General features: G+C 40.0%; 1 protein-coding gene across 1 annotated transcript in view; it reads right to left on the bottom strand.

Moving 5' to 3' along the window:
- NEBL (nebulette) overlaps positions 1 to 16,911 on the bottom strand; it is a 112,049-nt gene that overhangs the window by 38,895 nt on the left and 56,243 nt on the right. Inside the window, exons 14-18 of the mRNA XM_014539379.1 lie at positions 10,602 to 10,712; positions 10,326 to 10,436; positions 7,524 to 7,628; positions 5,518 to 5,610; positions 194 to 286 (exon numbers count right to left, since the gene is read on the bottom strand). Coding sequence (XP_014394865.1) covers positions 194 to 286; positions 5,518 to 5,610; positions 7,524 to 7,628; positions 10,326 to 10,436; positions 10,602 to 10,712 — 513 coding nt within the window. The remainder of the gene's footprint in view (positions 1 to 193; positions 287 to 5,517; positions 5,611 to 7,523; positions 7,629 to 10,325; positions 10,437 to 10,601; positions 10,713 to 16,911) is intronic.

Raw genomic sequence — 16,911 nt, 5'->3', positions numbered from 1 at the left:
AAAATGTCTAAATTATAGTAAAACAACCCCAAATTTCCTACACTCCCGTGGGAGGGCCCCAGTTCATGCCCTCCCATGTGTGCCTGTGAAAAGGACCACCACGATGCAGAGGGTTCAAAGGTTTTCAGAGAGGGCTGTGATGAATAAGAATGTGTAATATGTGATACAATAAGAGAAAACAGAGACAACTTGCCGTACTCAGCTGCTCCTGGTTCCGCCTCACTCTCTCTATCTCTGGTGTCATGCTGACTGGGGTTGCCCTGTAGCTCTGCTCTTTGTACTGGAGCTGGGAACACAGGGAAAGACAGCGTGAGGCTGCGGGAAGGAAACGGCTGCCCCTCCACTGGCAGGATCAGAGGAGATGAGCATGCTGCAGAGCATTCATTAGTTAGACCAGGGGTCCTCAAACTACGGCCCGCGGGCCACATGCAAATACAAATATTGTATTTGTTCCCGTTTTGTTTTTTTACTTCAAAATAAGATACGTGCAGTGTGCATAGGAATTTGTTCATAGTTTTTTTTTTAAACTATAATCCGGCCCTCCAACGGTCTGAGGGACAGTGAACTGGCCCCCTGTTTAAAAAGTTTGAGGACCCCTGAGTTAGACTCTTCATCGGGATCCTAAGTGAAATATGCATTGCTGAGAGGCTTCATCATATTGATCCCAGACTACGCTTTTTCTTGTCCAAATGTTTCAAATCCCACCTTTGGTTGTTACTCTTCCAATTGCATCATGTATTTGACCTTATCAGTGATAGCAAATGATTCCTTCTGTGAACTTATTTCTTCATAGCAGTAAAGCAACACTGATCAAGTTACCACTTTATATTTCAAAAGAAAGGGGGATTATATCAGCTCTATGCTTGTACCTTAGGGGTGAACGGTCACGATATAAAGAAACCATGAACCTCAAAGTTTTCTTCTCTGAAAACATCCAACCTTGGAAGGCTTGCCCTCTGGAAGAGCAGCAGGGATGCTTTCCTGGCCTGCAGCATAGAGGTGCCTTTGCTTAGCCGGGGCATCAGACCTATCAGTTGCGGTCAGCTTTCCCAGCAATTCCACACACCCCAGAAAATAAATGAGCATCCAACACCGAGGGAAAAAATGGTATGTCCATCTACTGAATTTTTGACAGGCAAAAGTAAAACTCACAGTTAAAATCCTATAAGGAACTCTGCAAGGACGTGGTAGCGATCTTTTAGAGTTTAAATTTAGCATAAAGGATTTTTTTTTTCCTAAGAAATTACCAGGCCTACAGGGCCTGCAGATAAAATGGACTTGAGTTTCCACCCTCAGCAGTGAATGTGCAAGTGAAGAGACATTTGATAAGTTTGGAAAATAAGCGACAAAGGGACAGGCCCTTCTACAATGTGTGACCTTCTCTGCGCCACGGCGTGCACGTTGAGAGGTTAGGCAGACTCCGTGTCTGGGACAACCGTGTGAGTCAAAGTGGAGCAAGGCCCAGTGTAATCTCTATGGGCAGCAAGATACACGGACATTGCTCTGGGTAGAGCTCAGAGGGGAAAATCTATAGAACAGCATTACTGATGTGGAGAGACTAGAGAAGCTGATTTCTGGTGGATGGAGGTTTGGGGACATAAGGGTGATGTGGAGATTGTTCATATTTTGCATTCATCCATTTGCAAACATGCCAAGTGCTTTACAGGCAATATCTCACTTAATACTTTAGTCCCTGTGTTATAGATGAGGAAACAGAGGCTTGGAGAGCCTGGTGGCTTATGAAGGTTATAGAACAAGTGAGGCCTGGAGATGGGATTGAACCAACAGTCCAGGGTCCACATTCGTCCCCGCTATTCCAGTGCTATCTAAATTTCCACCATTTGCACACCACTTACCTATGTGTCATGCCAGATGCCATCTGTACTGTGATTTATATTATTTTTTTCAGTTTGTTTACTAGCTATTCTTTTCAAATAAAGTTATTTTTAAGGGAGTGTTATGTTTCTATGATGAACACATTAAGACTGCTTAATCACTAAATCAAGGCCTAATAATCAGCAAGCCACTGAACTGCATCTATGTGTGAACCACATTTAAGGGACACTGTGGGTCTCCCAACAGCCCCCCTTAAAGACCCCACCGTCATCTTGTGCCACACTTCACCCCAAGTACCCATCACACTAAGCCTCCTCCAGCTTGAACAAGCCTTGGATTCTGAACAGAATCAGTTTGCTCTGCCAGCAAGGCCGTTCCCCAGCAAACCCACCCCAAACCTTGATTAATTCTTCCAGCTCTAACTCAAATGTCACTTTTCTCCAAGAGTTTTACTCTCTCTCACTAACACAGCCTTCCCTCTCTGCATTTCCCTACATCATTTTGCAAGAGGAATTATTACTTATTATTAAATGAGATATTGCATGTAAAGTACTCAAAAAGCAGAGTAAACACCCAATAAATATTGGTTATTGTTATAACACTTAATGCATCATCATTACTTTTTTATGCCTGTTTCTCCTAGAGACCTTGAGAATATTCACAGCCTTAACTTTAGGGTGTGCCTTACTCATCTTTGAATTTCCCCCAAAATAAAAATATAGTAGGAATTCAACGTCATGTTGGTGTTTTGTAAATAGGCAAATGCACATGAAGCATGGGCTAGGTGTCACGGAGGCCATGAAGGTGTGTGAGACCCTATCTCCGCCTTTCGAGACCTGGCCCTCCTGAATGGTATTCACCATAATGGGCCTCCACCTTTGTGAGTGTCATGTATGGTGCTAGCCAGTAAAACAGCAAACAATACTCAGGGAAATGTGATCCCACATTGCCGATGTTCTTCTGGGTTTCTTTAACTCTCTTTAGCTCTGAAGGATCAGAAATGGCTGTTGCATGCTTTATCCCTTCTTTGTATTTCACCTGCATAATTTATTTTTTAAAATGTGAGTGTTATTCAACACAATGCTTTAAAAAAGTTTAAAATTTTTCATTTGTAACTATTGCATAATTGAAATTTTCTAATTCCAACATTAATTTTCCTTCAATGGGAATATTTTATAAAATAAAATTTTTATTTTATCTGATACTTTCAGGATTCCTTTATAAACAGTACAAATAAGTCCATATCTATTCACCTATCCATAATTGTAGGAGTTTTTTAATTAAAGCAAGAAAATGTTGTTTATGATAATAAGTTTTGTCATTAGGCAGATATACAAAAAACCTTGGAAAATACTTGAAGTAATAGAATAATGTATTATTATCTATACAAAATGCAGTTTCTATTTATTACTATGTTAAATTTACCACATATTTAAAGGCAAATGTCAAATTAAGTTAGCTACTGAATCTTGGGAACACTGCTTAGTTGACTGAGAGCATTCAAATAATCCAGAATAAGGAAAAAATAAATGTGGCCATGATAAAAGAAGAGAAAGGGGGAGGTGGAGGTACTTGTTCGAAAAACAGAGGCCACTGTTTCCTGATCACTATAGAAAAACCAGTAGCAGAAAGTCAGCAACTGTCTTCTACCTTCACAATCATGTCATGGAAAGCCAGCCTATATCCTGGCACACAATTTACTGAAAAGCTCCTCTTTCAAATCTATTTAGAGGAACATCAACCCAACAAATGGTAATACCAGAACACATTTATGCACGGGACAAGAAACAGCTCTTTAACTTATAAATGCCATCATATCAGGTGTTATTTTAATGTCTAAAATTCATGGAAGATTGGATTCAAAAAAAGGACCCAACTATATATTTAGATGTGAAAACATAGGCTAAAGAGGCACACACTGAAACTTAGCAAAGACTTAAATCTACAAAAAACACACCACATTTTAGAAATCACTTGGTAGCATTTAAGGTGTTTAAAGCTAAAATCCATGCGGTGAGTCAAAAAAAGTGGTACCTAAATACCTCAGATATCATCTATTGCAGTGTCTATGGATTTAATGTGAGTAATAATGCCAGTATTAGTCTGGATCCAAAAGAGTTAAATTGAGAGTACGCTGAAACAGGCTACCACTAAATAAGATTCAGAAATGGTTCTTAGAGAAAGCTAATAGCTAAAAGGCTTGTACTCTGGAGGTGGAAAATGTCGAGATCTTTAAATGTTAGAGAATCATATCTTGGTTTGACAGATCTAGCTAATCTTGAAAGGGCAACTTTCCATTTGAATACTAAGCAGGAGTTTATGGCCCAACCTCACAGAGATGCAGAACTATGCATTTATTGTGCTGGCAGAGGCAGTGGGACGCTGGGAGAACAAATGATATACTGTACTACTTGGTGTGATTTTCCTCAGCTGAGAAGTTAAACATGATTAAAGATGAACATTTTTGTTTTCCATGGGACTCTAATCAAAATGGCACAGTCATTTCACTGTAGGCAATAGAACTGCACGCTACAGAACATTTATAACATTATATTCCAGTACACTGATGTGTACATTTCAAATATTATCATTTGGAAGTGAAGGAAACAAACATTTTACACTTTTCTGCCAAACTAATTTCCTACCAGACCTGAGTGTTGCCTGACACAGGCTCCCTCCATGTGGAGCACAGCACATACCCTCAGCATTAGGCTCTTCTCCTTGTACTCTCTGCAGGAGATACCTTCATTCATGCTACAGAGATTTTATTACACCAGCATTCTGTAGATTTCTTATAAATTCATTTTGAAGTATGTTTTACTACAGCATTAGTTGCCTTTCCTGCTCCTTCTCCCCAAATGCCAGCACACACTCATATTCTAAAATGAATGCCATGTAACTATTGGAGTTCCTGACACATGAATAGAATCAAGGAATTTTCACTTGGATTACTTAAAGAACGGCTTGGCCTCCAGGGTGAAGGTAAAGAGAAGGCCTAAATGGGGATTCAAGAAAAGAACCCTTTAGACTTCCTCGTCAACAAACTAAACATACATGGAAGGGTGCCCATTGATGTACAGATAGCAATTATCCATTGTCAATGTCAAGCAATTTTGTTAATATACCCATAACATTAAGCACCTCCCCAACCATCCCGTCTAGCTCAAAAGGAAATAGAAGGGAAGTTAATTTACAAATGATAGTTAAAGTGTACGTTTTCCTTTGCTAGAAGCTGGAAGAGGTAGAGGCCAATGGGGCCTTTGAAACCTTCTCTTAAGACACCAAATAAATGTTCTAAGGCCTTTAATCATTCTCCAGGGAAAAATTCCTTTCTTCCAAGTTGCAGAGAGGTACTGAAATGTATCCTTTCTCTAAAAAATTTAATACAGTGAAAATTCTGTTTAAAAAGATAAAATCTAGTCCTAGATGTCATGACTATACTATTAAAGTGATCGATCTCTTGTGCTCTATGATACAGCAAGATGAAACACTGCTTTAGGTTCAAGGGGAACAAGGCTACAATTTTCCTTCTGAAAGTTAGATATTTGATATTTGATGAAATAGCATGTCAACAAAGTAAAGAATAAAAGAAAAAGGCAACTAGTTTAGTAAAGAATGAAAAACATTTATCTAACTTACATTTGCTTTTGGAAAGGATAATTAATGCCATAGAGAACTTACTGAACTAATATTCTGCTGATTTTTCTTCACTCGTTCAATCTCTGGAGAATCTTTTACTGCTGTGCCAGCTCCTACTTCTTTCTTATAAAATACCTTTATTATAAGAGAATGAAATAATAACTATATGCTTATTAGCATTCAAACCCTAGACTTGATTTTTATAAAAGACAATTTCTCACGTCTTAGAGTAATGTGATTACAGCTTCTATTTATGAGTACCATTGGCACATTAATCAATTAAATAATCCATTATGAGAATAAATGCCCAACTTTGGTTTCATAGGCCATAATCCTACAAGTAACCCTCTTATGCATGTTCTAAGGCATGCTTGGTATCTTATATGGCTACAAATTATTTGCTCTAAGAATATGTTAGAGAACTAGAGTTTCCTTCTTCAAATATAAATGCCACATGGGAATTTGAGAAAAATCAAAGTGCACATTATAAAAGTTCACTAATTCAAAAACAGCATGAAATTTTAAGCAGGTGTTAATCTCCAAACACAAAAATGCCCTCGTTCTCTTTAAAGAAAATAACTCTATCATCAACATCAACATAATTCAGTATTTTCCTCATCTTCCATTTATTTATTAAACTCCCCATGTCTTTCCACCCCCACCAATATCTACGCCTTTCCAACATAAAGCAAAAAAAAAAGTGCTCTACAAAAAATAATAAAAATAGAAGAATTATAAGAAAGCCATGAGGACAGAATGAATCCCTCTTTTGAAGTGTGATAACCCACATGTCAGGGTTGGGAGAGTGGCATGAGAGATGTTCTCCAGAAGCTAGAAATCTAGAATACCATGAAATCACAGGACTTGAGAGCCAAAACAGCTTTTTTCTCAAACCCTGCCTTCCAACAGGACTCCATTGCTTAGCACAGCCTGACTATGAAGACTGAGAGGCACTTGCCCATTAGCACTTGTCAATTTTTTAGCAAGTAGAAAAATATTTCAGAAGTTATCAGACTTAATAGAATTTATATTTTGATGAGACATTTGCTTAGCTACTAAATGAGCTAAATTCTACATTAAAATACTGGCTGTATGGCTTTAGCCGGTTTGGCTCAGTAGATAGAGCATCAGCCCACAGACTGAAGGGTCCCAGGTTTGATTCTGGTCAAGGGCACATACTGGTTACAGCTTGATCCCTGGCTCTGGTTGCAACCAATGCGGGAGGCAACCAATTAATGTGTCTGTCTCACATCGACGTTTCTCTCTATCTCTCCCCTTCCATTCCACTCTCTGTAAAAACCAATGGAAAAAAATTCTCAGGTGAGGTTTAACAAAATAAACAAAGACAAATACTGGCTATATGGTCAGTTTTTATCACATGGCTGCAAGTTATATCGTATAATTCAAGTTCATATATCCATTAAACATAGACCCAATTTCTTTTTTTAAAAAAATATATATTTTTTTATTGATTTCAGAAAGGAAGGGAGAGGAAGAGAGAGATAGAAACATTAATGATGAGAGAGAATCATTGATCGGCTGCCTCCTGAACACCCCCCCCTGGGGGTCGAGCCCACAACCCAAGCATGTGCCCTTGACCGGAATCACACCGGGGACCCTTTAGTCCGCAGGCCAATGCTCTATTCACCAAGCCACACCAGCTAGGGCCCCGATTTCTTAATGGCGCTGATACAATTCCTATTGCTCAAAATAAATACATGAAAGTTTAAGAACTGGTTACAAACTAGTAAGTTTGGGAAGGAAATCTCTTCATCTGACTATTTTCATCTTCAAGGTAAAGGTATGTATAGAAGATTAAGACCTCTTTTTCTGAGTGAAAATTAATAAATTCAGTTAAAAATAACTATAGCTTGTACTAAAGAAGAAAATTTGGATTTGTAATTCTAAAACAATCATAATAAAGAAATAAAGATAATACAGATAGAAAATTCAAGTAATGCAGAAAAATAAATGAGACAATGAGGGAAGGTCCTCCGTACAAAATACAATTTCAAGGAGGCGACTAAAAAGAAATAATGGCTACTCACTGAACTAATGTTTTGTTGAGTTGTCTTAATTCTCTGGATTTCAGGAGTATCTGCCACAGGAGAATAGTTAGAAAGCATCTTCTCTGCTTCATCTTTATACTTTTTCTAGAAATACAAACAGTTAATATCAACCTGAAACTTTGTGTGTGTGCACACATGAGACAGAGACAGAGAAAATGATAGTGATACTACTTCAAATTCGACTTTACCACATGGCTGCAAGTTATATCATATGATTCAAAGCAGTTGTTGATGCAACAGCAAAAATAAGGGGTATGCTAACCAAGTAAGCCAGCAGTCAGGGAGCAGCCTCACCTCTGCTCAGGCAGTGGTCCCACCCCTGTCCATTCCAGGCCTCAGGAGGGCGTGACCTCTCAGCCACTCTTTGTTTAGAACCTACTCTTTTAGGAGCAGTCCCACCCCTGTTCACAGTTACCCCATAGTTCCTGCAAGTAACCCAGTTCTCTATACCTTCTTGTTTTTGTGCTTCTAGGTTTATGTTCTTCCTACTTCAAGTAAAGATACATTTGAGCCCTGGCTGGGTGGCTCAGTTGACTGGTGTGTCGTCCTGTACACCAAAAGATTATGGATTCAATTCCAAGTCAAGGCACATACCTAGGTTTTGGGTTCAATCCCTGGTCAGGGCATATATGGGAGACAACCTGTTGATTGTCAATGCTTCTCTCACATATCAATGTCTCTATGTATCTATCTATCTATCTATCTATCTATCTATCTATCTATCTCCTTTTCCCCTTCCTTTCTCTCTAAAAGTCAATAAAAACATATCCTCGGGTAAGGATTTAAAAAAGATATATTTGATTAAGGTAACAGTGCCTTAAAATAAAAATTATTTTATTATTCCCTCTTACAGATGGGGAAACTGAGTCAATAAGTAAGAAGTGTCAGAACTAGGATTTAAAACCGGGCACTCTAATTCCAAAATCAGTAATGTTAACCATTATGGCACACTATTGCTTGTTAGGAAAGGTAATTTTGTTCATGTTGAAATGCACCATAGCATCATTACATCCTCTAAAATTCCATTGTGTCCAAAATAATTTTTAAAAATCAACACTGCTAAGTTAAAACAGAAATTCTGACAGCTGAGGCATAATCTCCTCTTAAAGCCTTTACTCATGATTCCTTTACCTTCTCATAGCATATATCATGGTTTGTCACACTCTCCTTGCATGGTTATTAAATTAACCTGTACCTCCCAAAGAGCAAAACCATATCTAATTTTGCATGTAAACAGGTGCTCAGAAGTATTTGCTGAATGAATGAATGAGCTTGGTATTCCTGAGACAGCAACTTCTCTCCAATGACTCAAATGGCCATTTGTCTATTTTACATATTTATCTAGGACAGTGGTTCTCAACCTGTGGGTCGCGACCCCTTTGGGGGTCGAACGACCCTTTCACAGGGGTCGCCTAAGACCATCGGAAAACACATATATAATTACATATTGTTTTTGTGATTAATCACTATGCTTTAATTATGTTCAATTTGTAACAATGAAATTAGGGGTCACCACAACATGAAGAACTATATTAAAGGGTTGCGGCATTAGGAAGGTTGAGAACCACTGATCTAGGATATTAGTTTAGCTGATTTAGTTAGAGCGCTTCTCCAAGTTCACATGCCATCATGAGACACTGAGGACAGATGGACATGCACATCAGGACCATCCCAACTGCTGTCATCAGATAGGGCTGAGAAGCAGACAACTCCTTTGACAGCTGACTCTGCCATCTTGATTCTCACATTTTTTAGCCAGCAGATGTTTAGACTCCTTGCTTATATTTTAACCAGAATTTTAAAAAATTTGGTTAAACGTTATTTTCAGCATAAACCCCATTAACCAAATTTAGTTCATCCCCTTTACTATTTATTTCCCACTGAGATTCATTCTTTTCCATGTAAATTTTACAGCAGGGAAATATTTCACTAATGAAAATTTTTACTCAAATCAGATTTTAATTCTTCCATTAAATATTTTCTTTTGTGGTCATTATTCCACCCATATCAAGTTTTCCTGAGGATAAATTTGGCATCTTACCAAAAAACAAAACCAAAAACAAAACTTAGTTCTTAATTTTTATTCACTATTAGAGGCCTGGTGCACAAAATTTGTGGGGGGTGGGGGGGAGGGAAAGTTCCTCAGCTTGGCCTGCACCCTCTCACAATCCAGGACCTCTAGCCCCTAACCACTCGCCTGCCTGCCTGCTCACTCCTAACTGCTCACCTGCCTGCCTGCTTGCCCCTAACCGCTCACCTGCCTGCCTGCTCAATGTGCATCATAGTGACTGGTCATTCTGGTCGTTCCATTGTAACTGTTGCTTAGGCTTTTATATATATAGATTCACTTTCACCTTACACTTTGTGCAGTTTTACTCACTTTTAGTTTTAGTTGGAGCTATTTTAAAGATAATACTCATTATGAAATGGGGAAAAAGACAATTAATTCATTTGTAATCGTGTTTCTGTAGAGTGAACATTAAAGCCAAGTATGCAATACAGTTTTCTGGTGTGTTTTTTAAAGGTCAAAATGTCCTTGAATGCAAAACAGGGGCTCCAGCAGGGGAGCTCTGACAGTGAATAATGTCTGTGGAATTGAATCTGCAGCAGTTGTCCCTTTCATTAGTGAAGTTAATTAAGTTTGGCCAATGGTTCCTTTACAATGGAGTGCACTGACTTTGAATTCAGTGCCCTCAAAAAGGTATCAATCATAGAAATGCACAAAACACATGGTGACTAGCTATTAGAATACATTGTTCTGAGCAGCTTAACTACACCAACCTGGCTATAGATTTCCGATGCCCTCTTGGCTCGCAGCATATCCAGAACGTCCATGCTCACTTGCATTCCTTTCCCTTTGATTTCTGTTTCCAGATCTTTCTTATATTCTATCTAAAAGAGTAGAAAGGAATCTTCAGTGCTTTGCTTAACCTTCCAGAGCAATGTAGGTATTTATGTGTTCAAATCTCAAAGCCAAACACGTGGAAATACCATTTGTACTCGTTCTATAAACAATTCAATATGTTTTTTAAACTTTGTATGTCATTCATTTCTTACCTGGCTGGCCATTCCGGATGCTTTCTTGGCTCTCTGGATATCAAGTGTGTCTGTGCTCACCTGCATGCCCTTCCCTTTAATTTCAGTCTCCAGATCTCTTTTATAGTCTTTCTGTAAAAAATAAAACATGCAATTAGAACTCCAAAATAATTGGAAAATTTTGATGTCATTTCACCATCAGAATCATGTCTTCTGGAGATATACTGGAACTTTATGTCTTTTATTTCTATAGAAGTTTAGAATTTTTAACTTGTGGTAGAAACATAACTTGGAATGTCTTAGTCACATAATCAGAAGGCTTTTTCCTACGCACCTGAATTAAGAAAGAAAACATAGTTAATCCAGGGGAAACTTTCTATTTCTATATGAGAAAATTGATGAACTATAGATTAATATATCGCTCAGTTAATGAATATCAGTAAGATGGGTTTGTAAAATTGTCACTTTTTGCTCTGTAATGAATAATTGCTTGTTGCTTCCCTGAAATCTAACTCCCCCCTTTCCCTGCTTTAGCTCCCTGACTTACCACTGCTTCCCCATTCTAAGCCACTCAGCTCGGGGGAGACTGCCCAGATGCATGGGCTCTGTTGGACTTAAATCGATCATTATACCTATCCCTGGCTCTTCATGATTGGTTCAGGGATAGGTGCATTCTTGCTCCTCGCGAGCTATCAAAAGACTCTCTTTCCTTCTATCCATGAAGGAAGTGGCCCCAGGAGCTGCTAGATGCCTCTTTGCAAGGGGAAGAAGAAAGCCTGCCTAAGAACTGAAAGATAGAAACCGAACCTGAATTACATAGTTTGCGTCCTATATCAAGCTATGTCTAAGAATTCCTCTGCTGTTTGGTACAAGAACAGTAAATGTTCTGCTTTCCTGAGCTATTTTGAGTTGGATTATTTGTTACTTAGAAAATATCAAAACTACACACACAAATGTCTTAAGAGACTCTTATCACACTTTAAAACTAATTATTACAAAATTCAGCAAGCTGTATCCTTATAATTGTATTCTTTTCTGGATGCGTGCTACTCTTTAAAGAAAAATTTTATTAAGAGAAAAAAGTTATTGACAGTATCTAAATTACGCTTCTTCCAAAAACAGTTATTTCACATTGTGTTCACATACTCTAGATTTATAGATTCTCTAATTTAAAGTAAATGCTGTCTTGCTTATTTATGATGTAGTTCTAAATTTAGAGAAGTTGTAAATAAAAATCTCAATCTCAGAGAAATATTATATTTTTCCTTTCTTCCAGTCATAAATCTGCCTATTGCTACTCAGAGTCTCAGTTTCAATTTTCTGAATAAGAGTTCAAGTAATAATGTTTAACTTTTAAAAGAATAACATTGAAATACTAGTATTACTATGTCTGTAAGGAGCTCTAAATTTTTAGCAAGCTTCTGAAGGCCCCAAAACAAGACACTTCATTTAAAGAACAATATATGAAGGAACTGAGGCTCTAGTCATAGATGGCCACCAAGGTCCCATGTAGAAGGCATGTCATTTAATTTTCCAGTATGAACCTTCAAATCTAAAGTATTTTAAAGCCCATAAATAGACTATGTAGGATACCAGTTACATCAGCTATTTATTTTTTAAGAAATATATTTTATGGATTTTTTACAGAGAGGAAAGGAGAGGAATAGAGAGTTAGAAACATTGATCAGCTTCCTTCTGCATACCCCCTAATGGGGATATGCCCGCAACCAAGGTACATGCCCTTGACCAGAATCGAACCTGGGACCCTTCAGTCCGCAGGCCGACGCTCTATCCACTGAGCCAAATTGGTTAGGGCCATCAGCTATTTATTGATGCACACTAAAATACCCTAGAATAAAACAACATGAAATAAGCCCCAATGCACACTCCCTTTCAGAGCCTCTGCCTGAATCATCTTTGCTAATGTCCCATTCGCTAAAGAAAATCACAGGATCAAAAAAAATCATCACCTTAGGTACTAGAAGGTTTGGCTATTGGGGACCAATCATTCATGTAACAATATACCACACTGACTTTACTTTAAAAAAATAAATGTTGTACTATGGCAATGTCCCAGACTCTCATTGAAAAGGATTTGATAACCTGTCAATTTGGGCAAAATGGGACATGGCTATGATTATCTGCAAATGAGACTTTTGAATTGCAAAGATAACTACATCCCCAAAATTGATTTGGGCTATATGTAACCATAATACAGCTGACTCCCCTATGCCTGTTTTTCCCCTGCGGTCTTAATAACTAAATTTGTACCTTTTTTTATTATATAATCCCAAGGTACACAGAGAAATATAAATCAACATATCAATGAATAAACTAATCTATTACCTACTAAGAAAAGACCTGAAATTCCAAGCTTTCATAAAAGTAATGCGTCATAGAAGCCTGTTCTTTAGATAAAAAAGTTTGTTCTTTCCACATTCTTTTCTCCAGTAAAAGGATGCTTTTTTTTTTGGCCTCAACTCACTCTCACGAGGATAATATTGAAAACTCTTCTGCAGCCTTGATTTTCCCCTGCAGCATACTCCAATCCAGTACCTCGAACTAATATTGGATGTCACCCCTTCCTCAAAATAAAAACTTCAGAAACTTATAAGTAGTTATTTGATAGTACCTGGATAGTTAGTTATTCAGAAATCTAGGAAGATCGCCATAAGAAAGTACTATTAATCCAATAAATAAATAAGGAGAAAAAGTACAAGAAGAACCAACCATGCAAAAGTCCAGGGGAAGGACTTTCAGGAAGACAAGAGAGCTGTATAGAGACCCTAAAACCTATGGAGACACAAACTGGAAGCCTGTGAGGCTGTAGCATGATGAACATGGAAGAAGGGTGCAGTATGAGGATGGGCAGGAGGAAGGAGCATGACGTCTATGCTGAACATGACTGGGGAAAATAACAATTTAATTCTTTAAGGATTGTTCTGGCTGATAGGCAGAGAATGGATACTAAGGGGGCAAATTCTGGTTAGGAATCTATTGCAATAATCTAGGTAGTAGAGATGGTGTCTTGGATGAGGGTGGGGAGAAGGAGATGGTTTTAGGAAACCATTATGGGGGTGGAGTCAATAAAACTTGCTGACAACTGAATCAAAGTGACTTCTGGGATTTCATTGACACCCTTTGCTAAGAAGGAAGAAGATCTGAGAAAAAATTAAGGATTCTGGTTTGGTTGTATAATATCAAGTCTCTGTTATAATACACTAGGGGCCTGGTGCACAAAGATTCGTGCATGGGGGTGGGGGGAGTGGGGGGGTTGGGGGGGTCCCTCAGCCCGACCTGCACCCTCTCCAATCTGGGAGCCCTCAGGGGAGCCCTCTCCAATCGGGAGTTTCTGTCTGTCTTTGCCCCCAACCCAGTTTGGTTTGTTGCTCACAGAATAATAGAGGCTTTTTTTTTTCTTTGCTTCATTGGTGGAGATTTCCTGGAAGTTTTAGGATATCTTCCCTTTAATTTTTCCTAGACACTGTGATTTTACTTATGTCTCTCATCTTTGCTTTCCTCTCCATCCCCCACTGCAACAGTAACTTGCTCCAGGCTCATTTTACTCTAGTGTCTAGGAGATCCGTCTGTCACCAGCACTACAATTCCCAGGATTCCTGGTGCTCACTGCGCTCTGGGCTTCCACTTCCGGTCCTGGGGCTGCCATCAGAACTACTATTCCCAGGATTCCTGGTGCTCCCCACGCTGGGAGCGACCAAGAGAGCCACAGCCCCTCAAGCCTCCTGCTCTCCTGCTCTGCTCTCCACCCGGCAACTGAGGGAGCCACATCCACCCAAGGGAGCGACCAAGGGAGCCACGTCCTCCCAAGCTGCTGGCTCTTCCACTTCTGCTCTCCACCTGGCGCCTGTGTATGCAAATTAACTCACCATCTTTGTTGGGTTAATTTGCATATTCGCCCTGATTGGCTGGTGAGCGTAGCGAAGGGACGGTCAATTTACATGTTTCTCTTTTATTATATAGGTTGTATATGTCATCTACATGTGGTAATACCTATGAAACACCAAAAGGTAAATTGTTACATCTTTACATTCATGTTATAGAACACTTAATCCTATATAATAAAAGCCTAATATGCTAAGTGTCTGGTCGTCTGGTCGGCCTTTCAACCAATCAAAGCATAATATGCTAATGATATGCTAAGGCCACTCAACTGCTCACTATGACATGCACTGACCACCAGAGGGCAGACACTCAATGCAGGAGCTGCCCCATGGTGGTCAGTGGGCTCCCACAGGGGAAGCACTACTCAGCCAGAAGCTCTGAGCCGGGCTCACGGCTGGTGAGCGCAGTGGCGGTGGCAGGAGCCTCTCCCGTCTCTGTGGCAGCACTATGGATGTCCGACTGCCAGCTTAGGCCCGCTTTCCCCGAGCAGGCCTAAGCCATCAGTGAGACATCCCCAGAGGGCTCCCGGACTGCGAGAGGGTTCAGGCCAGGCTGAGGGACACCCCTGAGTGCACGAACTTTGTGCACCGAGGCCCGCTTTCCCCGAGCAGGCCTAAGCCATCAGTGAGACATCCCCAGAGGGCTCCCGGACTGCAAGAGGGTTCAGGCCAGGCTGAGGGACGCCCCTGAGTACATGAATTTTGTGCACCAGGCTTCTAGTTTTTTAATAAGAATGAGAAAGAATTATATGAAGTGACATGGAAAAGGGTCTATAATATTAAGTGAGAAAAGCAAGCACAGAACAAAGTACTAGTACATGTTAAGTTTTTAGTCTGTGTACAAATGTATGTTCCATATATATACTTAATATGCAAAATATCCCCTTAGGAGACCGGGAGTTTGATAGCTCGCTGTGACATACACTGACCACCAGGGGACAGTGTGGAATAAAGGAAGGCCCCGGCTGGCAACCAGAAGGCCCCGATGGGCCCTGATCACCAGCCAGGCCTAGGGACCCTACCTGTGCACAAATTTCATGCACTAGGCTTCTAGTTGTTTTATAATTCTGAATCTGTGTATTATCATAGAAAAACTATGCATTAGAAGAAGTCTTAGAATGAGTACCGTTTACTTAAATTTAAGACCAGAGTATTCTTTTTTTAACAGTAATTTTATTTATTTATTTATTTATTTATTTATTTATCTATTTATTTATTTATTTTTATTTTTGGTTAATCCTCACCCGAGGATATTTTTTCCTTTGATTTTTAGAGAGAGTGAAAGGGAGAGGAAGAGATAGAGAAACATTGAGGTGAGAGAGACACCTCAATCGGTCACCTCCCACATGGGTGACCGAGCCTGCAACCTAGGTATATGCCCTTGACTACCTTTGACCAGAATTGAACCTAGGACCCTTCAGTCCACAGGCTGACACTCTATTCACTGAGCAAAAGCAGCCAGGGTAAGACTAAAGTTTTCTTGATGAAGACTTCTCTAATCGGGTTAAAAGAATCTGTGGTTCAGTATTTTGGTTTTAACTGCTAAATTCAAAACCATCTGCTCTTTCCCATGAAAATCTCTTTGACCTTATTTCCCTTGTCCCATATTTAGTGTGCCCCTGGGAAAAGGTTTCTGCTCCCCTTTATTGTCATTGATACACTAGAAGCAAATCTGGAAGCTTGTGGGAGGGAGGTGTATGGATATCGCAGGGAAAGTAAATAAATGAGCCTGAAATTCCTGGAACACTCATGCAATAATTGTTTTATTCTCCTAAGAATAGATGACATAATAATTTGTGCCCAATATTTTAAGCAAGGTATGGCAATCAAGGTTACAGACATCTCACCTGTTAGATATATGCCTATCTCATTTAAGAATAATAAAAATATGCAAATATGCAAATTTTTTTCTTTTTCTATTTTTGTATCTTTATATAACCACTAGGGGCCCAGTGCATGAATTCATGCACCTTGAAAGGAACTGTGGGTCGAGAGGCTGCAGTGGGCACAGGGGCAGGTCTTGTCCCATCCTCTGTGCCCCGGCCCATCCCCTCCTGCCGTGGCCCCCGGTCCCCTGTCTGCCGGCAGCCCCACTCCTGCTGCTGCCACTCCAACACACTGATGGCCCTGGCCCTGCTCGCACCTGCTGATGGTGCCAAGCAATTGGGGCTGGCGCCAGCAGTGGGTGTGAGCAGGGGCTAGTGCCATCAGTGGGTGGAAGTGGTGGCTGCTGCCCCAATCGCCCCTGAGGAGCAGGGGGAGGTGGAGAAGCCTTCAGGGGTGATTGGGCCAGCAGCAGCTGCTTGCACCCGCTAATGGTGCTGAGCGATTGGGACCAGTGCCGGGAGCGAGTGGGGCCAGCATCAGCAGCAGGTGCAAGTGCCCAGCAGGACCACGGCGCACGGGAGCAAAGAATTTTCAGTAACCAC

This window comes from Myotis brandtii, unplaced genomic scaffold (genome assembly GCF_000412655.1).
Source record: "Myotis brandtii unplaced genomic scaffold, ASM41265v1 scaffold215, whole genome shotgun sequence".
NCBI lineage: Eukaryota > Metazoa > Chordata > Mammalia > Chiroptera > Vespertilionidae > Myotis > Myotis brandtii.
This window is presented reverse-complemented; position numbering and strand designations above follow the sequence as displayed.